We start from the raw sequence: 24,440 nt of genomic DNA on the forward strand, positions 1-24,440 counted from the left end.
GGTCTCTTTGGCATTAAATATACCAGCTCACTCGTCCCTTTTGGGAAGGTTAATCCAAACTGCAGCCATCGGGATAGTGCAGAGGTTGGAACAAAGCATCAAGTGGTTCTCAATAGTAAATCAGAACATAGTCCCATGGAACCTGCCCTCTAATATTGGTCGCTGCAGGAAGCAAGGACCACATCTATACAGAGCTTCTAACCATGGAGAGTGTCCTTCCATTATGGACCCAGCATGGGTTCAGGAAGGTCTGAATTATTCACAACACATGATCGTCGCCCCTTGCTGCAGTAGAATTGTGTCAGGAATCAGGTTGACGTTACTGCTCTTGCAACATGAGGATTTGGGGAGTGGTGAATCGTTCATGCACCTGTTGCCCCCACACCACCTCCGTCCCACACCCCTGTACTCCCTCTCCCTCTCTCTCACCCACACCACCTCATGTACTCCCCTCCCTCTGGCCCAATCATGTTGACCCTTGGCCTGTAAACAGTTTGGAAACACTGGCCTGTGGTCATTTGGCATCTGCTGTTTAACTTCCCACTGTACATACGAAAGGCCTTTAGATTGAAGAAAATAAATGTTTATTTCAATATTAATTTATGTAAGCCAAATATTGCCTCAAATCATTTGCACTCATACTTCTAAAAGTGCACTTTGTAAAGAATTTTCAAAACGTGTTGGTGCCACTGTTGTGTTTGAGGGCCCTGTAAGGGCCAATTGTCAAAGTTCGTTTCTTTGACTTTTCTCAGCACTTGAAATTAAATTTAATGTGCCAAAAGCAAATGAATTAGCATTTTCTATGTGAAAATGTCCAGCTTAGCAATTTACAAAAATGCATCCCCATTATTTACTGACAGTTGAGTCCTGATAGCTTTATAGTTCCCAGAGATGAAGCCACCATTTACTGAGTTATACAGCTAAAACAGATCTTGTAACAAATCATATTCTACGGAAATGAATGATGTATGAGATGAGATTTGGCAGTGAGCAAATGTTAATTGTTAAGTATTAAAATCGACACAATTGTTAATTTTTCAGGATTCCAATGAACATTTTGATTTGCAATAAACAGTGAAAGCTATATACAAACAGATCTTGCAGTTAGAGACAATGAACAGGCTGAACTTAGAGGAGTCGCATATTAATTTGCCAGGGTGAATACCAATTATTGAGGGATTTAAGAACGTTATTCAGCAAAGTCTATAGGAGTCCAGTCCGCCAGGTGAGATACCCACACTCACTGAAGTCATGTTCAGACTAAGGTACCTCCTCTAACATTTAACATAAAGATATTTGGTGTCATTCACAACCAGACAAGTCCCGTAGGCAGGGCAACAGAATTATTTGCATTCTTTATTCTCTGTGCCCATACCAGATCTTTAGCTGTTAAATTCCATGCAATCCACTCACCAGTCTTGAGCATAACTGAAATGTTCAGTCAAAGCAGATTCTGGCTACGTTCTGAGGTACCAATTTCACATTTGCCAGAAAGTGGTAGAACACTGTGTTTCTCCTGGGAAGAGGTAGAAAGAGTCACTTGAAGATTCTGGTGTAACAAAGGAGAACAGGAATCATCTCCTCTGTAAGAAGAGTTAACAATTTCTGTTCCGATCTCCTGCTAAAGAGGCAACCACAGAATGTCCAGCAACAAAGCATGGCTGTGTTCAGTGATGACCATCAGGAAAAGCTCATCCATTTTGGAAAAGACCTTGATCAAACAATGCAGATGTAACATCAGGAATGCTGTCTAATCTTCACTTCCTGATTCCAATCAAGGCAAATGCAATCGCTACTCTAACTGTGCAAAGTGTCTCTATTTCAGGAAGACAAGGTCATTGCTAAAAGCAAGAATCGTAAAATCAGGATTAAATGCTTGGTCCAATTGATCAGAGTTTGGTCAGAAAGCAACAGACAGTGGCACAGTCCAGTCCCTCTGCAAATCTCTGCTGATAAAGCTGTCAGGGCAGCTGTTCCATTCAGGTATGAGGCAAGAACCATACAGAGATAAAGCAGTGGAATGGATCTCTCCTTCAGTGAAGGTTCCTGTTAACCTGTGTGTGACAGCTTTCAGGTAGTGTCAACTCACCTGTATTTGGTCAAATAAGAATTAGTTAATTTACAACTCAAATAATGGAGCTTAATAGCAGCAAAACAGAGCCCCTCACACAGCCAGTACTAAGGGCCAGTTTAACATGTTTAAGAAGGAACTGCAGGTGCTGGAAAATCAAAGGTAGACAAGAGTGCTGGAGAAACTCAGCGGGTGCGGCAGCATCTATGGAATGAAGCAGGGTTTCGGGCTGGTCTGAAGAAGGGTTTTGGCCCGAAACGTCGCCTATTTCCTTCGCTCCATAGATGCTGCCACACCTGCTGAGTTTCTCCAGTACTTTTGTCTACCGCCAGTTTAACATTGCGAGCCCTATCCCACTGTTTATAGCCAGGCATTGATCTCATGCAAGGACACAGAGTGCTGGAGTAACTCAGCGGGTCAGGCAGCATCTGTGGAGAACATGGATAGGTGACGTTTCAGGTCGAGATGCAACTGGTGATAATCCAGTGATGATTATTAAGCACCTTTCATTCACTGGTTAGCCGATCACCTGAGGACATCCGCTCAGTTATCAGTGACTTCTCCAGGTGAGGGTGTGGTCAGGTGAGGGTGTGGTCACCTTGGGTCTTCCAGGTGAGGGTGTGGTCACCTTGGGTCTTCCAGGTGAGGGTGTGGTCACCTTGGGTCTCCAGGTGAGGGTGTGGTCACCTTGGGTCTCCAGGTGAGGGTGTGGTCACCTTGGGTCTCCAGGTGAGGGTGTGGTCACCTTGGGTCTCCAGGTGAGGGTGTGGTCACCTTGGGTCTCCAGGTGAGGGTGTGGTCACCTTGGGTCTCCAGGTGAGGGTGTGGTCACCTTGGGTCTCCAGGTGAGGGTGTGGTCACCTTGGGTCTCCAGGTGAGGGTGTGGTCACCTTGGGTCTCCAGGTGAGGGTGTGGTCACCTTGGGTCTCCAGGTGCTGGCTGCAAGTTGTCAGGTTCAATATCAATCAGCCGCTGTAGCTGGTGCCCATTCACCACTCCACTTGCCGCACCACCCTCCCTGAATGTGCTGCCACACACTGGAAGGCACAGCACCCTCAGATAAAGGCACAATGGTGGGTGGAAGGATCGCCGGAGGAACTGACCAGCAGTTTGTGAAGGCTGTGACAGTGCATAGCTCATTGGATGAGGCTCCCTGTCTCCATGGACTCTGGTCAGTACCTACACCGACTCCTGATCTAAGCAGAAGGGCATTGCTGTTTGACAGAACTTTTGGTTTGATTTTGGGTGACTAAAATCTTTCTGCATAAGTTAAGACAGAAAATACATTTGTAAATCACGAGCGGCTGTTGATTTGCAGATAAATTAAACCCAACCCCCTCTCTTGACATAAGTGTGCTTCCTTCTGATTTTGTAAAATGTTTGATTGGTTGATTAGGCAAGGCAATAATATTCTCAGCTGCAACGGTCTCAGATATTCTGGACAGTTGAAACCCCCACCAGGGACATCCAACCACCAGGGGCATGACAATTGCACAATGCAGAACCAAGAGGTGCTGCTTCCATTGTTTAAAGCCTTTCAACAGTTTCTCCAGCAAACTCATTGCTTCATAGAAAGCATCACTACTATACAAAGTCAAGGTGCAGCAAACATTCTTATTTTTGCATTAAAAGGCTATTATTTTTCAGCAATAAGACTTTTCTGAGAATTGTTTCTTTGGATTGTAAGGTCCACTCCAGCAGGGAAGTTATCTTTGACCAGTAGTGCAGCAATATCCTGAGGATTGGCATTGAGATCTTCAGTCCTCCAGGCACACTTGCCCATTCCCAGTCTTCAGCTTCCCTAAAGATAAGGAATGAAAAGCTGAAAGTCATGGATATTCAACACATTGAATGTAAAGGCCAGTCCACAACCGCACAGCATGGAAACAGGCCCTTCGGCCCAACTCGTACATGCCAACCAACATGCCCCATCTAAGCCAACCTCATTTCCCCTTGTTTGGCCCATCTCTATATAACTTGTTTGTGCCCACGATGTGTCTCTGTGTCAATCTGGTTGATCCCCATCATCTTCCAAACGCTAGGCCACAGCCTTCCCATTTTCACACATCCCCTGTGGTGATGATAAACATCTTCCCGTCACATTTCCACCTATATTTCCGAAGTTAATAATCCTTGAAATTTTAAAAACAGCCGATTTCTTCAAACTCACCCATTTTGAAAAGAAAATCTCAGTGACGTCACAATGCACTCACAGGGCAGAATGGGCCACTCCGGGGAGGAGAGGTGCCCTCCAGCATTCACCACCCCCCCTCCCACTCCCCAGCCCGCCTCCCCCTCTCCCCAACCCCCCTCCCCCCCCCCTCCGCAGCCGAGCACCCCACACCCCCCCCCCCCCCCCCCCCCCCCCCCCCCCCCCCCCCCCCCCCCCCCCCCGGTTATTCATGATCAAAGTTTTTTTTAAAGCCAAAATGGTTGCGTTAGGGGAACGGGTGAGTGGTGGAAAATTGCATTGGGGGAACAGACCCATTGGGTCTCCATTTGGTCTAGTGTCCCTCTACATTTTTCCTATCCATGTACCCGTCTAAGTGTCCTTTAGACGTTGTTACTGTATCTGCCTCAACAACCCCTTCTGAAGGCTGATTCCACAAACCCAACACCCTCTGTGAAGAAATTGTTGCTGGTCAGGTTTCTATTAAATCTTTCTCCTCTGCTGCCAACATTTCCGTTCATCTCTCTTCCTTCAGACAGATTTTGTCTAAATCTTGTTGTGACAATATGTGGGTGTCAAAGGTTACAGGGTGAAGGCAGGTGAATGGGTTTGAGAGGGAAAAATAGATCAGCCATGATTGAATGGAGTAGTAGACTTGATGGGCCAAATGGCCTAATTCTGCTCCTGTGACGAATGAACAATTTCAATGCAGCTTAATTGAAAGAGCAAATAGAAATATGTTTAGTAGGTGAGCTCGGACACAAAGTGCTGGAGTAACTCAGTGGGTCAGGCAACATCTCTGGAGAAAAGGAATAGGAGATGTTTGGGGTCAAGACCCTTCCTCAGCTTCAATGTAGCCAGTGGTGAGAGAGAGACGGTGGGATGTGCATATCCAGTGGAGATTACTGGCCATCAACTGGAATGGGAAACCTACAAACCTCTTCACTGTACCTCAGTACACATGACAACCAAGAATCAATACCGCCGGCCACCATTCACCAGTGTAGGCATGTTCATAGATTTCTATCACACCTGTATTTGCTCCTTAACGAGTTGCCACAGTGAACGGGAACATTCTGTGGCTGCAGGGCAGGTCTGTTTGTGCCAACACACTTGGAGTAACCATGGTTACTGAACCACAGTAACATAACAGGTTGCAAATTCAGTTTTGCAAAAGGAATTAAAGTATACTGGCTGCTAATGGCTGCTTTATATTAGAAACATAGAAAATAGGTGCAGGAGTAGAGGCCATTCGGCCCTTCGAGCCTGCACTGCCATTCAATATGATCATGGCTGATCATCCAACTCAGTATCCTGTACCTGCCTTCTCTCCATATCCCCTGATCCCTTTCTAACCTGCCTAGACATATTTTAACCTCCCGAGCCATTTTGTTGCAAATGACTGCGTTGGAAGAGGTGCAAGCAGTGTAAACCGGCAGTGTTTTATTGAGCCTAACATCACATTATGAGAACAGAAGTCAGGAGTAATGGCATCTGCAGTTGCATGCAGCCCCATGGCCGATGGCATTTTACAGCAGTGTCACAAAGGGCAGGCAAAGACATATGGTGGATGTTGGAGCAACAGGTTGAGACAGGAAGTGAGCAGGGTTGTGAGTATTCTTCACTCCTCCACTCTGTAAGTTACCGCCCACAGTGACCATACTGTAGTCACACCAATGTATTAGGCAAAAATACTTAGACATGGATTCACCGCATCTAGTTACACCAATTAATGCAGTTAATTTGGGCAAACAGCAAAGTGCTGGAGGCATTCAGGTCAGGCAGGTGACATTTCTACTCCCTACAGACCAACTCACCAACTCACTCCCCCCCCATGGCTTTCCCCCTGACAATTACTAACCCCTCCCTGCTGTCCGTCTGTCTGGACAATTACCTTTCTCCTGGTGTTGACCGCTGGTCTCCTGCTGCAGCCGTGCGTTTGCCTGTGTGGCGGGCATCTCTGGGCCACAGGTGGAGGTGGAGGGCAGTCGCTGACCAGCGGGTAGGAAGGAAGGTTTCTTGGCCACAGGCGGTGGTACCCTGCCCGTCTTTCCCTGAGCCTCGGGGGCTGCTTTACCCGACAGGCCCGACCAGCCCTTGGAGGCCATTCGGCCCGACACGGAGCTCAGCTCGGCCATCAGGTTCCTCTTGGCCTCAGCCTCGGCCTCTGGTGACCGTGGGCTGTCGAACACCAGCTTCTTGGAGCCCACGTTCTTGGAGAAGACAAAGCTGGCGGTGGAGGCCGGAGACTTGAGTGGGGTCTCCTCCTCAGCATGTTTCAGCAGGACGCTTCCCTGAGCGTTGGGACTGAGGGGAGGGGACCTGAGCTGGAGGGGTGCGATGGGGATGGGCCCGGGGTCAGTGGTGGACAAGCGCTGGGTCAGGGACTTGCGAGCGGGTTTGTTGGGCGCGGCTGTGCTGCCCTTGACCGGCAGCGTGGCCTGGCTCAGGCCATGGGATCCCGGTACGGGGTCCAGCACAGTGTTGGTGCTGCCCTTGACCGGTGGTCTGGGGTCTGGAATGGCCACTGCTGACCGGTTCATCTGTCCAGAGCGCAGCCGCACCATCTGCAGCAGGGAGGGGGCAACATGTGGTGACCCCCCCTCTCCGTCAGTGACCCCTCCAGCAGACAGCGCCCCACCTCTGCTCCAGCCCCCACCGGTCACTACGGGTGTGGGGGAGACCTGTCCCTCTAGAGGCCGACTGGCTGACTGTGTCTTTGGCTGAGGTCGCTTGGTGGCCACAGGTGACACGAGCGGGGGAGGGGCTGAGGAGAGGCTTACTTTGGGGGGGTGGGGCGAGGAACCGAGGGGTAGTCGGGGGTGGGGGTGGGGGGTGGGGTGGGGGTGGGGGAGGGGGTGGGGGGGTGGGGGCAGAGAGGGGGGGGTGGGGGTGGGGGTAGGAGGGGGGTGGGGCAGAGAGGGGGGTGGGGGGTAGACGGGGGGGGGTGGGGGGGGGGGGGGGGGGGGGGGTGGGGGGGGGTGGGGGGGGTGGGGAGGGGGGGGGGGGGGGGGGGGGGGGGGGGGGGGGGGGCTGGGGGGGGGGGGGGGGGGGGGGGGGGGGGGGGGGGGGGGGGGGGGGGGGGGGGGTGGGGTGGTGGGGGGGGGAACAGAAACTCTGCCTCTGACGGGGCAGATGCCTCAGACCCCCCCGATGTTGGGGGCGGCCCCTCTGGTGCCAAGGGGGGGGGGAGGGGGCCAGTAGGTGGGTGGGGACAGGGATAGTCGAGGGGGATGGAGGAGGGGGCTGGGACAGCCTCGTCCTCTGTGGTGGCAGGAGGTGGTTGATGGGGGGGGGAACAGGGGAGGGGGACGGGGAGAGGCTCGCTCCCCCCGGTGTTGGGGGCTTGCAATGTGGTGCAGCTGTGTGTGGGGGCGACAGAAAACGGTGTGGTGGAGACTGGACAGATGTGGCCCCAGGGAGGAGATGTGGCCCCAGGGACAGATGTGGCCCCAGGGACAGGTTTGGGCTCCGAGTCAATGGGCAACAAGTCTGAAGCCAACAAGGCTGGACCAATGACTGCCGTGGTTGGAGGGGGTGTGGGGGAAGGGCTTGTGCTGCAGGGCTGTGTGGTTGGACAGAGAAACAGATGTGGCCCCAGGGACAGATGTGGCCCCAGAGGCAGGTTTGGTCTCCGAGTCAATGGGCAACAAGTCTGAAGCCAACAAGGCTGGACCAATGACTGCCGTGGTTGGAGCTGGTGTGGGGGTGACCAATGGGGTTGGAGCAGGTGTGGGGAGATGACCAATGGGGTTGGAGCAGGTGTGGGGGATGACCAATGGGGTTGGAGCAGGTGTGGGGGTGACCAATGGGGTTGGAGCAGGTGTGGGGGTGACCAATGGGGTTGGAGCAGGTGTGGGATGACCAATGGGGTTGGAGCAGGTGTGGAGATGACCAATGGGGTTGGAGCAGATGTGTGGAGATGACCAATGGGGTTGGAGCAGGTGTGGAGGTGACCAATGGGGTTGGAGCAGGTGTGGAGATGACCAATGGGGTTGGAGCAGGTGTGGGGGTGACCAATGGGGTTGGCAGGTGTGGAGCAGGTTGGAGCAGGTGTGGAGGTGACCAATGGGGTTGGAGCAGATGACCAATGGGGTTGGAGCAGGTGTGGGGGTGACCAATGGGGTTGGAGCAGGTGTGGAGATGACCAATGGGGTTGGTGCAGGTGTGGAGGTGACCAATGGGGTTGGTGCAGGTGTGGGGGTGGAGGTGGGAGGAGAGTGGTGGGGACGAGGTCCATGTGTGGCTTTGTTGAAGAGGAAGGAAGGTCTCCTTGTGGGAGGTAACGGGGCTGGCCCTGGTGGGGGAGGTGGGATTCTCTCTGGTCCCCAGTGATACAACATTGCTGCAGGGAACTTTGGTTGTCGTACATTGGGAGGGGGTGGGGCCGGTGAGGAAGGAGGAGGAGGGATATCAAACAGGTTGGCGTAGCGTGAGGATGTGGAGGGAACGGTTTCTGGGCCGTGGAGGGAGCAAGATCTCTGTGGTGCATTGGGCTTGGACATTCCAGTTGGCGACGGGGGAGGCACGAGGGTGGTCACTGTCAGCGGGCTTCCACTCTGTATCGGGCAGAGACTGGACAGGGCTGTTTGCTCGAGTCGATGGTGTGAAGTCTTTGGTGACTGAAGGATATTCCCGTTGGATATTGTCCGTGTTCCATTGTGGGGCAACACCAGCTTTTGACTGACGGCAGAATCTACAGTGGTACTAGGTTGGGAACTTTGATCATCTCCTGGAGCAGTGTGCCCCGGGTCCTCACCCTGCTGCAAGGAATGCATTCTCTGCGGAGGAGCGGGGGGTTTACGCATTTTTCTGACCGACAGGCTTCTGGTGACAGACTGTTCACTGATCATGCTGTGCGTGTCAGATGCATCAACAATACTGCATGTGCTTTGTGCAGGAGAGAGTGACTGGCCTCCATAACCATTGCTGTTGGCCTGAGTGGGTTGAGAGTTCTGGTGTGCAGAGCACGCACTCACCCATCTGCTGGTACTGGCTCGCTGATTCACAGGTGAATCTGTTAAGTTGTGATCAGCTTTCTCACCAACTTCTTGCTTGGAATGATTATTTAATGGCGTTTCGGTGTTTCCCTGCGACGAGATTGTGGAATTGTTGGATACGATGGTTTCCGAAGACTGGGAATGACTCCAGGCATCACTGGAAGCGTAATCTCTTGCATCGTAGGTGTGTATGGAGATGGATCGAGAGATGGCTGGGGAGGGAGTGGACAGAACGCTACTGTTACTGAGTTTACGCAGATTGTTCTGACTGGTGTTGATCATCACCACATCCACAGCGGGAGGCAGGATGGCGTTGGGAATGATCTTGGATAAATACGTTGCCTGAGGTGACATGGACATGACTGGACTGGGAAGTTCACCAGGTGATTTTTGAACTGCTAACGAATTTGACCTGTTGCAAGAGTTGATTAGTGCCCAGTTGAGTTGGTAATTATGTTCTAAGGTGTTTCGAAAGTCATTGTCTACCCTTGAAGGGTCAGTAAAAGTTACAGATCGCAAGGAGCTCCTGGCCTGTAAATGGGAGACGTTATTAAAACAATAGTTCTCATCGCCCCTGGATACCAAGACCACGCCAGCGTTGTCTGCGGCCAGTTCTGTTCCAGCCGTCTTCGAAGGACGGGACCCTTTCCCAAGACCTGTTGGGACCAGAAACAACATCATTAAAACCCCTTGGTTGGAACCACTGAATCATGCAGGACCAAAGCAGGCCCTTTGGCCCATCATGTCCATGCTGACCATTGATCTGTCTGTACTAATCCAATTTACCCACGTTAAACCCGTGGCCTTGTATACCTTGGTCTGAAATGCTTCAACGGGCAGAGAGAACCTCCTCTCCCCTGATGTAACCATCCTCCTCGCGCCTCTCCCGATCTCCTCCCACGCAACTAAACCACTGCCCCTTTGCCTAACGCACCTCACCTTGGCAGAAAGATTCTTCCCATCTACCTCGTAACTTTATGTATCTCTACACGGTCACCCTGACTCCTGACCAAATATCCCAGCCTATCCAGTTTCTCCTCATCCTGAAATGCTCCAATCCAGGCACTATCCTTGTGAAGGCACAAGGAACTGCAGATGCTGAAATCTTGAGCAAAACACAAAGTGCTGGAAGAACTCAGCAAGTCGTCAGCATCTATGGAGAGAATGGATAGGTGAACTGTCAGGTAGTCCACAGATGCTGCCTGACCCGCTGAGTGTCTATACTCTCCACAGATGCTGCCTGACCCGCTGAGTCTGTCCGTTCCCCCACAGATGCTGCCTGACCCGCTGAGTCTGTCCGTTCCCCCACAGATGCTGCCTGACCCGCTGAGTGTCTACTCTACTCTCCACAGATGCTGCCTGACCCGCTGAGTGTCTATACTCTCCACAGATGTCCCAGTGAATGGAGTGGTCACTGGTTGGCACGGACTCAGTGGGCTGAAGGGCCTGTTTCTGTGCTGCATCTGTAAAATAAGAGTTAGTGCACAAACCCAGTTCCTCTTGCACGTGTTGGGGAAGCCCCATGATCGTCGATCTCCGAATCCGTTTCTCTTTCAGTTTTGGTGCTTTAAAGGAAGATTGAGTCTTCTGCTGTTCTTGCGGTTTAAACTTTATTCCTGCATTATTTAAAACAAAACTTCAGAAATTATTCACTTTTAAAGAATTAATTATGAGACAAAATATACTTTTCTTGGTCGACACAAAAAGCTGGAGTAACTCAGCAGGTCAGGCCCCATCTCTGGAGAAAAGGAATAGGTGGTGTTTCGGGTCTTGACCCCTCTTCAGAAGAAAAAGTGTCTCGACCTGAAACGTCACCGATTCCTTCTGACCTCGGCTATCTCCAGTCAGGAGCATCCAACAAAACGTTGGATGGAGTCGGACTCAACATTGGGTGAGAGTCAAAGTTCTGGACGTCCTGGGAGTCCAGGTGACAGACAGGCTACATTGCCCTGGCCTGACACTTCCTTCACCCTCCTCACGCTCACACATAGGACCAACCCTAGTTCCACCAGGTGTGCAGTAGGACAACACCAGCTCCACCTGATGAGGTCCCCCCCAGGGCACCCGGGACAAACTCTGGGCTTGTCAACAACACCCAGATCCTGTCAAGAAGTTCGCAGAAGGACACAGAGTGCTGGAGTAACTCAGCAGGTCTGGCAGCATCTGTGGAGAACATGGATAGGTGACGTTTGCGTACAGTTTTGGTCTCCAAATCTGAGGAAGGACATTATTGCCATAGAGGGAGTGCAGAGATGGTTCACCAGACTGATTCCTGGGATGTCAGGACTGTCTTATGAAGAAAGACTGGATAGACTTGGTTTATACTCTCTAGAATTTAGAAGATTGAGAGGGGATCTTATAGAAACTTACAAAATTCTTAAGGGGTTGGACAGGCTAGATGCAGGAAGATTGTTCCCGATGTTAGGGAAGTCCAGGACAAGGGGTCACAGCTTAAGGATAAAGGGGAAATCCTTTAAAACCGAGATGAGAAGAACTTTTTTTTCACGCAGAGAGTGGTGAATCTCTGGAAACTCTCTGCCACAGAGGGTAGTTGAGGCCAGTTCATTGGCTATATTTAAGAGGGAGTTAGATGTGGCCCTTGTGGCTAAGGGGATCAGGGGGTATGGAGAGAAGGCAGGTACGGGATACTGAGTTGGATGATCAGCCATGATCATATTGAATGGCGGTGCAGGCTCGAAGGGCCGAATGGCCTACTCCTGCACCTAATTTCTATGTTTCTATGTTTCACAAAGTGCTGGAGTAACTCAGCGGGTCAGGCAGCATCTGTGGAGAACATGGATAGGTGACGTTTCACAGAGTGCTGGAGTAACTCAGCGGGTCAGGCAGCATCTGTGGAGAACATGGATAGGTGACGTTTCACAGAGTGCTGGAGTAACTCAGAGGGTCAGGCAGCATCTGTGGAGAACATGGATATGTAAAGAAGGGTCTCTACCTGAAACCGAGATGCTGCCTGACCCACTGAGTTACTCCAGCACTTGGTGTCCTTTGATGCAAAGCAGCATCTGCAGTTCCCTGCCTCGACAAGATGCAAGCAAACATACTCTGAGTTTGGACAAAATGGGATCTGAGACCAACAAATACAAATATGACTGACAAAGGAGCAACTAACCAAATTATTTGCAATCTAATATTCTATTATTCCCCGTTTTCTTACTAAAGTTGATACTTTGTGGCTGGCCTCTAATGAGGAGTTCATTATGGTCACATTTAAATATCGTTTTCCTGTGTAAGTCATTCTCTGGCTAGAGTATTCTGCAGGGTCAAGCCCATCTATTATGTGACCAGAGGTTTGGGGGGTTGGGTTAGTTCCGGCCACTGGACACACGCACACTGATGGCCATGTACTCACCGGCTGAGCTGACCGATGGCTGGATTCCCAGAGCAGTCTTTCGGATTTCATCGGGAGTGGGCGGTGGAAGTGAGCGTGTCTTTGTCCACACTTCATCGCCAGGCCCACCTGACCTGGAGTTTGGGGTCACCGGCAGATCTCCATCCTGTAACCACACACAACAAATCACAACGGCAACATCTTTGGGGCATTATTTCTACTTCCGCTGAGCAGTGGGTAGTGCTGCTGTCCCACGCCTCAGATCAATCTGGACACTTGTGACCAACACATCACCAGTCCAGGGGCACAAGTCGAGCAACTCAGTGGGTCAGGCAGCATCTCTGGAGGGAAGGAATAGGTGACGTTTTGGGTTGTGACTCCTTCTTCTTACGTACCTGTCCATGGGCACCTTCTGACCCATGGGCCCATCCTCCAGCACTTTGTGCTTGAACCAATCATCCTCCCTCATTGGCCCCCACCAATCAACCTCCCTCTGAGATTCCCGATTGCCCATGGACCTCCTGTTGGGCAAATCCTGGGGATTTCCACTGGAGATCTTTGCTGGCCTTGCGGAAAGCAAGCGGCAGGAAGGGGACAAGAGGTTCCCCCCCCCCCCCACACCCCTCGAGGTCCTGGCCTCTCGCCCCCGTGGGGAGTGGTGGTGCCACCACAACCTCATCCAACCAATACCTTAACCAGGAGGCTGTAGACATTTAAACAATTCCCACTATAGTTATTTTAAATTTGCAAATATGTTGAGTGTTATCACTTTGCCGAAGAGAATGGATTGTGCCCAGGTCACCAACCAGTGAACATGGACCGTATTGGCCAAAAGCCAGTGTATATTTACATTCCCTGGTGTTGGTGTCCACTGGAAATGGCCCCCACCCCCCCGCCCCCTCACCTGCGGCATTCACACCTGTAACCAGGAACCAACACTTACTGCCTCACTACAGTTGTCCATACTTTCCTGGACATTTCGCAGCTGGGGTTGCGAGCAACTTTCCAAGGTCCCTGCAGGAGAATCACACAGATACACACAGGTGTATTTGTAAATGGACATTCCACCCTTAGACCAACACACACAGAACAGTTAGAAATGGTTCACAAATGTAAATGTCCAAGTATTGAGCAATGAGAAACACACAGTCGGGCATCAAGCAATTCAGACCCTTCACAAATTACTTGTCCATTCTTTCTTGGTGTCAGAATCTTGCTGGACCTTTGGGCTCGATAACTGCAAGTCAGAGTGGAATGACTGACCCTTGACAATGACATTGGACCTTTAGTTGCCCATGGGAAGGGAAAACTCATCTCCAATGCGAAACATAACTCTATTTCTAGTACTTGCTTTTCACATTCTTGTTAGTGCAGTGGAGTGCAGGATACGGTGAAGTCTGGTGTCATGATTAAAGAGTTTGTTGCTTCCCTGCAGATGGTTTCAGTCAACCAGGACTATTTAATTTTCTTGACCAGGGAATTTGAACAAGGCAGGATTAGAACTTAATTAACTTGAAGTTCTGTTTGGAAATGATTCAGTGTGAGCTTAAACCTAAAGCACTTTCACCGGCCTCCACGTAAGCCAGTGGAAAGACAACTTATTTCTAACAACTATCTGGCCTATATTCCCCGTCATCATCCCTTCTGCCTGCATGGACATCACAACCTGAACAAGATCACATTGAGCCCAGGTCATTGAGTTGAGTTTATTGTCAGATGTACAAGTCAGTGGGGTACATTACAGGGCTAGTCACAATTGGCCAGTCTCACTGGGGTTCATGGGGCTGAGGGGTGACCTGGATAGTAAGGTGCATGGATTAGATAGATCCATGGGTATCGGGATCTGAAACACAGGTTTATGGTGAGAAGGGAGACAGGGACCTAATGCAGGCAAATGGGATTGGTATAGAATAGCATCAAGGTCAGCATGGATGAGATGGGCTGAAGGGCCTCTCTCTGTGACGTGCAACTCAGTCAGCATCTAGACCAACACTTGCATGGCCAAGGCAAAAATGCTGCGGTCCAAATGGGATTGGTGTGGAAAAGTGTAATGGTCGGCATGGACATGACGGGCCGAAGGGCCTCTTTCTCTGCTGTACAGCTCTATGACTCATGTCTATCAAAGGATGTGCCATGAAAACCGAGTTCAGGACAGGCATCTCACACGGACAAATTGGTTTAAAATATGACAGAGCACATTGATGGCTTAATACGTTCAGCTCTGGAAGCTCTGGGCATCAAGTAACACGGACAACTACAGAGGCAAAACATCACTGACCAGTGGGGAAGGTGTCCAGTACATTTGCCAGCATCAGTGTAACGGCAAGGGTCAGGGTTATCAAGGTCTGGCCATTGTAAAACGCAAACCCCTCAGATCACATCGAGTCACAGAGATAGTTGTAGGATCCTGAATCCATGACAACCTTCACTGGGAATGTTCCCAACATGAGTTGAGTTACCACAGTCTGGGATAGTTTATGTATAAAAATAACTTTTCCCCGATTCAAATGAATGTCAAAATGGAATTTCTTAATGTCCTCCACAACTCCCTGGCTGGTCAAAACCTATCATTTCCTGGGTCTGCTCTAGTGAGAAACATGCCAGTGCTTTGCCTCATGCTGTGTTTGGTGGTTTTTGTCACAATTAATACCAGGCACCAACTCCAACCCACACATAGACTGGGTGACAGAACAGGATAGAATGGGTTAGTAACAGTGAATTCTCCAGAACAGTCACTCCCACATCTTTCACAATTCCTGCAAATCTATAGAGTAGAATGTGAGTTGTGAAATGCCGTGTGTGTGGAAACTACACATCGATCTGTTACTGTTGCACATGTGTACAATGGCACCAAGATCACCATGCTGTTAACCTTCATACATGGACTACATCATGTGTACAGCCCTGGAGCAGGCCATTCAGCCCAAGTGCTGTGCTGACCTCAAGGTTCATCTCCTCACTGTGCACAGCCCTCCATCCACATCTCCTCACCTGCCTGCCCAGCTTCTCCCTCATGCTGGTCACCAAAACCTCTGATCCCCACGTTCTCTCTGCTCTTTTGGGAGTGAAGTTTCTTCTAAATTTCCTGTTGGATTCCTTTACTTTGCCTCTGGATTGTGTGGACTCCACCACACCCCAGCCCCCTCCACCACCACACCCCAGCCCCCTCCACCACACCTCCACCCCAACCCCCTCCACCACACCCCCTCCACCACACCCCAGCCCCCTCCACCCCAGCCCCCTCCACCACACCCCAGCCCCTCCACCCCAGCCCCCTCCACCACACCCCAGCCCTCTCCACCACACCCCAGCCCACCACCCCAGCCCCCCTCCACCCCCCCCCCCTCCACCCCCCACCCCCTCCACCCCAGCCCCCTCCACCCCCCACACAGCCCCCTCCACCACACCCTAGCCCCCTCCACCACACCCCCAGCCCCCTCCACACACCCCGCCCCCTCCACCACACCCCCCCGCCCCCTCCACCACACCCCAGCCCTCTCCACCACACCCCACCCCCCTCCACCACACCACGCCCCCCTCCACCACACCCCAGCCCCCTCCACCCCAGCCCCCCCCCTCCACCACACCCCCCTCCACCACACCCTAGCCCCCCCTCCACCACACCCCAGCCCCCTCCACCACACCCCCAGCCCCCCCCCTCCACCACCACCACGCCCCCTCCACCCCAGCCCCCCCCCACACCCCAGCCCCTCCACCCCAGCCCCCTCCACCACACCCCAGCCCTCTCCACCACCACACCCCAGCCCCACTCCACCCCCAGCCCCCTCCACCCCCCCCCCCCTCCACCACACCCCCTCCACCCCAGCCACCCCCTCCACCCCACACCCCCTCCCCCACACCCCCTCCACCACACCCCAGCCCCCTCCCACACACCCCGCCCCCTCCACCACACCCCCGCCCCCCCCCCACCCCCCCCCACCACCCCACCCCTCCACCACCCCCCCCCTCCACCCCACCCCCCTCCACCACACCCCCTCCACCACACCCCAGCCCTCTCCACCCCCGCCCCCGCCCCCTCCACACCCCCTCCACCCCAGCCCCCTCCACCCCCGCCCCCTCCACCCAGCCCCCTCCACCCCCAGCCCCCTCCACCCCCATCCCCCTCCACCACACCCCCTCCACCACACCCCAGCCCTCTCCACCCCCGCCCCCCTCCACCCCCCACCCCCTCCACCCACCCCCCCCTCCACCCCCCCCTCCACCCCCACCCCCTCCACCCAGCCCCACCCCACACACACCCCAGCCCCCTCCACCACCACCACCCCCTCCACCCCAGCCTCCTCCCACACCCCAGCCCCCTCCACCACACCCCCTCCACCCCAGCCCCCTCCACCACACCCCAGCCCCCTCCACCACACCCCAGCCCCCTCCACCACACCCCAGCCCCCCTCCACCACACACCAGCCCCCTCCACCACACCCCCTCCCACCCCAGCCCCCTCCACCACACCCCCGCCCCTCCACCACACCCCCGCCACCACACCCCCGCCCCCTCCACCACACCCAGGCTGTACCTGCCCCACCTGCGTAGTCTAAAGGTCCCACATTGGCCACATCAACATCTGGACTGAAGTGGGAACCATTGTCAATGTACCCCGGTAGAGTTCTTGCACAAACAACACACAGCCAGACTTCCTGTTACTTGGTGACCATGTCACCCTACAAGACTTGGTGAGGAAGTGCACTGGGTCTGCCAGGGACCAGTGGGACCAGAACTGTATCCCGGCACTCTCCCCTCCTCCTACCTTGCTCCTGCAGGGATCTCAGGCCGAGTTCCGCCTCTTTGTGCAGGTCCTCTATATCAGCGGGTCGAGTGGACGGGAGGAAGACGTTCTCCTGCCGATGTTGATACAGAGATGGTCTATAGTGCACTGTCCACTTTGCTTCATCATCAGACTGAGAGGAGACTGCAAGAAAATAAAACTAAGCATCAGACCCAAGGTAGACAACATATTCACAAGCTGTGCCATAGTTTTACATTAACAACATGGCAGTACTTCAGAGGTTCAACAAATTGTATTGTTGGTGAATGAAACTGCAGCAAAGAAACAGCAAATATTTCCTCTGGATTCAAGGGCAAAGCTGAATTACCGGGTGATCAATTTTCTGATATTAAACATGGTCCAGTTCACAACAACTCAAGCACCAAAGAGGGGAATAGGCCACTCGGCCCCTACCCTGCTCCTACCCCACTGATCTATGTTGGCCCCACTCCCCTTACAAACATTTATCTGCCTCCACATGACGTACATCCACTGACCCGTCTCCAGCTGACATGGGGCAGAAATTCACCAGGGTTACCCATCCCTGAGAGAAGAAACTCACTTGTTCACCATCTTCCAATCTGCCTCCTTGTGGCCCTTGCGTTTCTTTATCTGCACTTTCTCTATAACTGTGACACCTTATTCCTCTCATTTATTTTCATTTTTGCTCTGCCTGATGTTCTCACGAATGACATCATTTGACTGGAATACTCATAAAACAAACTGTTTTGCTGCCTCAGCTACACGTGACAATGAATGATATACCAGTGGCTGGCCTCATTTTGTAACCATGTTCCTCTGTTGGAGACTCCAACATCTCCCCTGTCAAGCCTCCTTGGATCTTATCGGTTTCAATAAGGTCACCCCTCATTCTTCGAGATAACCAGGAATACAGACCCAGACTACTTGGTCATACAACCATCTGACACAGAATTAGTTGGTGAATCTGCCTCAGACTGTATCCTGTACATTCCAGTTAATACACAAAAAGACACAAAGTGCTGGAGTAACTCATCAGGTCAGGCAGTCTGAAGAATGGTCTTGACCCTTAAAGTCACCTATCCCTGTTCTCCACAAATGCTGCCTGACCCGCTGAGTTACTCCAGCACTCTGTGAAACGTCACCTATCCATGTTCCCCACAGATGCTGCCTGACCCACTGAGTAACTCCAGCACTCTGTGAAACGTCACCTATCCGTGTTCTCCACAGATGCTGCCTGACCCACTGAGTTACTCCAGCACTCTGTGAAACGTCACCTATCCATGTTCCCCACAGATGCTGCCTGACCCACTGAGTAACTCCAGCACTCTGTGAAACGTCACCTATCCATGTTCTCCACAGATGCTGCCTGACCCACTGAGTTACTCCAGCACTTTGAGTCTTTTCCTGTATCCAGGTGTGGTCTCACCAACACTTGTAGTTCAATTGTAGCAAACCTCCCTATTCTTACACTCCCTTTGTACAAAGGCTGATATCTTGTTTACCTTCCTAACCACTTGTTGGACCTGCCTGTTAACTTTGTGTGATTCATGCACCAGACCTCAGACTATCACTCTTGCACTCTCTCTCTCCATGTGGCCAACCCGACTCCTCGACATGTACACCATAGAAACATAGAAACATAGAAAATAGGTGCAGGAGTAGAGGCCATTCGGCCCTTCAAGCCTGCACCGCCATTCAATATGATCATGGCTGATCATCCAACTCAGTATCCTGTACCTGCCTTCTCTCCATACCCCCTGATCCCTTTAGCCACAAGGGCCACATCTAACTCTCTCTTAAATATAGACAATGAACTGGCCTCAACTACCTTCTGTGGCAGAGAGTTCCAGAGATTCACCACTCTCTGTGTGAAAAATGTTTTCCAGCCAGACCTCCCACATTAAACTGCGTTTGCCGTGTTTTAGCCCAGTCCCTCACTCTATCTCCAGTGTGGAGACAAGTTCCACATCACAACTTGCCCCGACAGCTCCTTTCATTTCATTGATACTTGGAATCATTAGATTTTGTTCCTCCCTACAGGCTTTTTTTTTATGGTGTATGGTGATGTACAGGTGTGTACAGAATTTGATTCTGTGTGCAGTTCTGATCGCCCAGTTACTGAGAGGATGCAGTGGTTACAGGAAGCTGCCTGGATTAGAGGCATTCACTGTAAAGAGTTTTCTCTGGAGTGTTGGAGGCCCCATAGAAGTTTAAAAAATGATGAGAGGTTGAGACTAGGGAGTCAGTCAGAAGTTTTTTCACAGGATAGAAATGTCAAAGACTTTACGGTGAGAAGGGCAATGTTTAAAGGAGATGTAAGTGGCAGGTTTTATGGTGATGGTGGAGGTAGATATGACAGTGGTGTTTAAGAGGGGGTTAGATGGATATGCAGGCAGAGAATGGAGATTTGTTTAATTTGGCATCATGTTGGGCACAGATATTGTGGCCGGAGGGTCTGTTCCTGTGCTGTACAGTTCTATGTTCTAGGTAAATGCCGGTATTTAAACAATGTTCTGGTCTCACACCAGCCCAAAATGCTCGGACTGACAAACAGCTTCCGCTCAGTAAGGGAGCTGGTTAATCATCTACACTTAATCTTAGAAAATAAAGGTCACTGCTCATTAATTAATAGCTGAAGGGAACTCAGAGTCCATTGTAACAGAGAGGCAAGCCAGTGAAGCAACAAATGGAGTCAAGTATTTGTGGCATGCCTTTGATGTGCTTGCTGCCCAGCTCTGCTCAGTAATTGCCCGCACCAGCTTGTTGTGGGCACGAGGAACTATGTCACTTCAAGCTCTCGTCGGGGTTCACATTTGAACCTGAACCCCATCCGTTGGTGAGTTCTTGCACAAACACTGACAACACAACCCTGTTCCCACCTCAGCAATGGAACGTCACCGCACCGACCACCTCTTGCTCTGCCCTCGACTTGTTCTCCAATTTGCAACAATATCCTGTTTTTGCACCTTCTTGATCCTTTTTACACTCTTGTACAATTTGTGTGTTGAGCCTTTGTGCCTGTGATGCTGCTGCAAGCAAGATTGTCACTGCACCTGTACTTCATCACACCTGTACCTCACCTGTACCTCACCATACCTGTACCACACCACACACCTGTACTTCACCGTACCTGTACTTCACCGTACCTGTACATCACCATACCTGTACATTACCGTAGCTGTGCATCTGTCAGTAAACTCCACCCCTCGTGAGATCCAAATTATTAATGAGGTGCGAGAGAGTATCAGCTGCTTCTACACAAACCCTTCAGAGTAACGGAATGTAAGAAGATTCTCAGCAACATTCGGTGTGTTGGATAACAACAGGACACAGAGCATGATGTACAGACCCTTCAGCCCTCAGTCCTTCTACACTCCAAAGGCTTTGCAACACACTCAAGATGCTGCTAATTACTTGAAAATAAAATCCCTGCTCCACCTTCGCACAAGATCCTTGTCTTCATCAGTCAGGTACTGAGTGCAGGAGTTGGGACAGCATCTTACAGCTGTACTCGATGTAATGAGACACACTTGGAGAACTGTGTACACATCTGGTGGCCGGCTATACGAAGGATTGTGAGGATGTTGGCAGGTCTGGAAGGTTTGAGTTACATGGAGAGGCCGGGACTGTTTGTGAAGGAGACCTATCATGATGGGCATGGATAAGTTGAATGGTCACAGTCCTGTCCCCAGGGTCTAATACGGTGAGAGGGGAAACATTTACAAGGGAGACGAGTGTCATTGTGGTGCCAGAGGAAGAGATGGTAAAATCACTTGGGTACATGGACAGGAAAAGGTTTGGAGGGATGTGGGCCGGTACTGCGTGGGACTGGCTCAGTCGGCACAGATGAGATGGGCTGAAGGGCCTGTCTCCATGCTAGACCGACGGGAACACAGTGGCGGTGGTCAGCCATCGTCTTATTGGATGGCAAACACTGGCTCAAAGGGCAGTACATCAAGAATAAATACTATTAGAAATGTCTGAGCCACGAGTCCGTGTGCAGGGAGTGGCCTCGCCCAGATGGTTGAGTCTTGGGGCAGGGATACCACACAGGATGAATAGCCTTCCACACAACAAGGTCTTGACTGGTGATGTTGGTGCGACTGTTCCACTGATGAATCAAGTCAGTCGCCACCATCAGTACACACTACAATACAGTGTGTGTGTGAAATATTACTGCCTCACCAGCAGGTAACAGATTCTACAGATGACAGGGTGCTATTTAACATAAATAAGTAGCTACCACCCACCAGCCCTGCTTAAGTACAGGGCAGATCTGTCAGACAGCTGTGGTGTAATAGTCATCAAGCAGCCACTAATAACACACTGTGGGAACTGGTGCCTGCCTTCTCTCAGTGCCAAACATTCCCAGAATTCCACGCTGGGCCATTGAAAACAGAACATTCCAGAAACACTGGGTGGATGGGACACTGTGAATGTCCAGCTCTCCAACCTGACATGGTTCATATGTTCTTAAGTTATAGGAGTAGAATTAGGCCATTCGGCCCATCGAGTCTATTCCGCCATTCAATCATGGCTGATCTATCTCTCCCTCTCAACCCCATTCTCCTGCCTTCTCCCCTTAATCCCTGACACCCTTAATAATTACATGACCTATTGAGTGTATCCAGCCTTTACTGTCGATGCTTGTTGCGTGCTTAACAAATGTGGGATTGTGTCATTAGGTTGGAAAGTTTGCAGGACAGATTCACCAAGATGTTACCTGTCCATTCTCTCCACAGATACTGCCTGACCCACTGAGTTCCGCTTTAGACTACCAAATTACAGAGACAAATCCAAACAATAGCTACATAAAAATATTTTCCATACTAATTACATAATAATTAAAGTAAGCAGAATGCCATCACAGAAACAAGCCTTTTGGCCCAACTTGTCCATGGCAGACAAGATTCCCATCGCACAGACCAAACCTCCCCACCATTGCTCCACTTACAATTCACGCTGCCTCGAGAATACAGTCAACCTGAGCCTTCTTTCTTCTCCCCGCTCCCGTCTGGCAGAAGGTACAGAAACTTGAAAGCGCGCAATGCCACACTCAGGAACAGCTTCTTCCCCTCTGTTATCAGGCTTCTGAACGGTCCTTCCATAAGCTAGGGTACTGTCCGATTCACCTCTACACTGTGGACACTGATGCTGATGCTACAATGCTGAGAACTATATTCTGCACTCTGTATCGTGACCTTTGCTCCACCAAGTGTACCAGTTTGATCTGATTGTATTTATGTATGTTATATCTGATCTGTTTGGATAGACGCAAAACAAGGCTTTTCACTGTACCTCAGTACATGTGACAATAATAAACCTAAATCCATCTTTGCCTCCAAACATCTCCTATCCATGTCGCCGTACAACATGTTTAACATCTCAATAAACTTTGAAACTCTGTCACCCTGCCCTTACCTGTTTACCCACTCATCATGCATTGTCTAACATAGTAGTATGCTCACCCTGCATCCTGTAGTGTGGGCTCACCCTGCATCCTCTAATATAGACTATATCCTCTAACATGTAACACCCTGGCCTCTAATATGGTACACCCCGCATCCTCTAATATAACACTATCCCTGAACACCCCAAATCCTCTAACATGGAAACCCCGAACCCGTGTTCACCCTTGGCCAAAACACCTGGAACAGTGCCCCGAACACCTCTCTATATGGAGCGTGTTCACCCCCTCACCCGGCATCCTCTAATGTACAACACAGCGTATCCTCTAACATGGAACACAGTGTATCCTCTAACATGGAAGCACAGTATATCCTCTAACATGGAGCACAGTGTATCCTCTAACATGGAGCACAGTGTATCCTCTAACATGGAGCACAGTGTATCCTCTAACATGGAGCACAGTGTATCCTCTAACATGGAGCACAGTGTATCCTCTAACATACAACACAGTGTATCCTCTAACATGGAGCACAGTGTATCCTCTAACATGGAGCACAGTGTATCCTCTAACATAGAACGTACTCACCTCAGTCAAGCACAACCCATCGTGCATGCTCTAGCATGGATTACGTTCTCTCTTGGCCCAACACACTCACCCTGCATTCTCCAATGTAGAACATTGTGCATCTTGTAACGTAGAACGTAGAACGTGCTCACTCTCGGTCAAGCACAACTCATCGTGCATGCTCTAACGTACAACAGTGGCAACCTCTTCATGTTCACACTCAGACCAGTCATGTCACGTTGGTGAAGCCCTGGCTTCTCCAACTCCATCAACATCATCCACGGCACAAGAATGAAGCAAGATCTTGTTGCAATAAGTCATGGATTAACTTGCTTTTATTAAAAACACCACTGCCAAATCAGTGCATGTCACATACCATCCCCAACCAATAACCTGCCTAGGGCCTTTCAAACTCAGCAAATCCCAGTGGGTTACATCAACAGCTAAGTCCTTTTTCCTCAAGGCAATGCATAACTTGAATAACTTTTAACCTTTTCTGTGGCAGCTCCAAACCCATTTGCACAATGGTTTAATCTTTGTGCCCTTTATCCTGTATCTGTGACATAGGACGGTTCATTTATAATCCTTTCTTTCACTGGTTAGTACGCAAACAGGTTTCTCACTGTACAAGCAAGAATAAACAACAAACTAAATAGATTCAGGATTGGTTTAATAGTACATCATAGTTTGCATAAAGCTCAGTAAAAATCTTACTGTATACGAGCACATACATAAGTACAAGGGTTACAGAGACAATGCACTAGAGTGGCCTCATTCCCACTGCCATGTAGTGTCCCAACTTGGCCATGGAGGCCTATTGTCCTGGTGGCCACACAGGGCTGGAGCTGGAGGGTCAGCCTGGCCACCTCTGCAGCTGCAGTTGGCATTGGCAGCTAAGACCTCACTTGTCCCACTCTGCTCTCTGTTTCCCAGGGAGGAGGGAGGTAGAGTGTTCCTCTGCAAATCGGCCTATAAATAAAAGTGGAACCAGGCTCGGAGCACTGGAGGATGCGAGCAGGACACAGTGACAGGCAGGGTCAGTTTCACCAACATGTCTCCCCCTCCCCTCCCACCAAGTCCAGGAGAAGCTGCGGGCTGGGGAACAACGGGC

At 51.0% G+C, this 24,440-nt stretch overlaps 1 protein-coding gene across 1 annotated transcript in view; it reads right to left on the reverse strand.

Moving 5' to 3' along the window:
- Positions 1 to 2,656: 2,656 nt before the first annotated feature.
- LOC129709583 (uncharacterized protein KIAA1522-like) overlaps positions 2,657 to 24,440 on the reverse strand; it is a 40,457-nt gene continuing 18,673 nt past the window's right edge. Inside the window, exons 2-8 of the mRNA XM_055656033.1 lie at positions 17,356 to 17,517; positions 13,534 to 13,604; positions 12,612 to 12,756; positions 10,732 to 10,857; positions 7,745 to 9,897; positions 6,136 to 7,054; positions 2,657 to 3,872 (exon numbers count right to left, since the gene is read on the reverse strand). Of these exons, the coding sequence (XP_055512008.1) occupies positions 3,829 to 3,872; positions 6,136 to 7,054; positions 7,745 to 9,897; positions 10,732 to 10,857; positions 12,612 to 12,756; positions 13,534 to 13,604; positions 17,356 to 17,517 (3,620 nt within the window). The 3' untranslated portion in view covers positions 2,657 to 3,828. The remainder of the gene's footprint in view (positions 3,873 to 6,135; positions 7,055 to 7,744; positions 9,898 to 10,731; positions 10,858 to 12,611; positions 12,757 to 13,533; positions 13,605 to 17,355; positions 17,518 to 24,440) is intronic.

Source organism: Leucoraja erinacea, chromosome 26 (genome assembly GCF_028641065.1).
Source record: "Leucoraja erinacea ecotype New England chromosome 26, Leri_hhj_1, whole genome shotgun sequence".
Classification (NCBI taxonomy): domain Eukaryota; kingdom Metazoa; phylum Chordata; class Chondrichthyes; order Rajiformes; family Rajidae; genus Leucoraja; species Leucoraja erinaceus.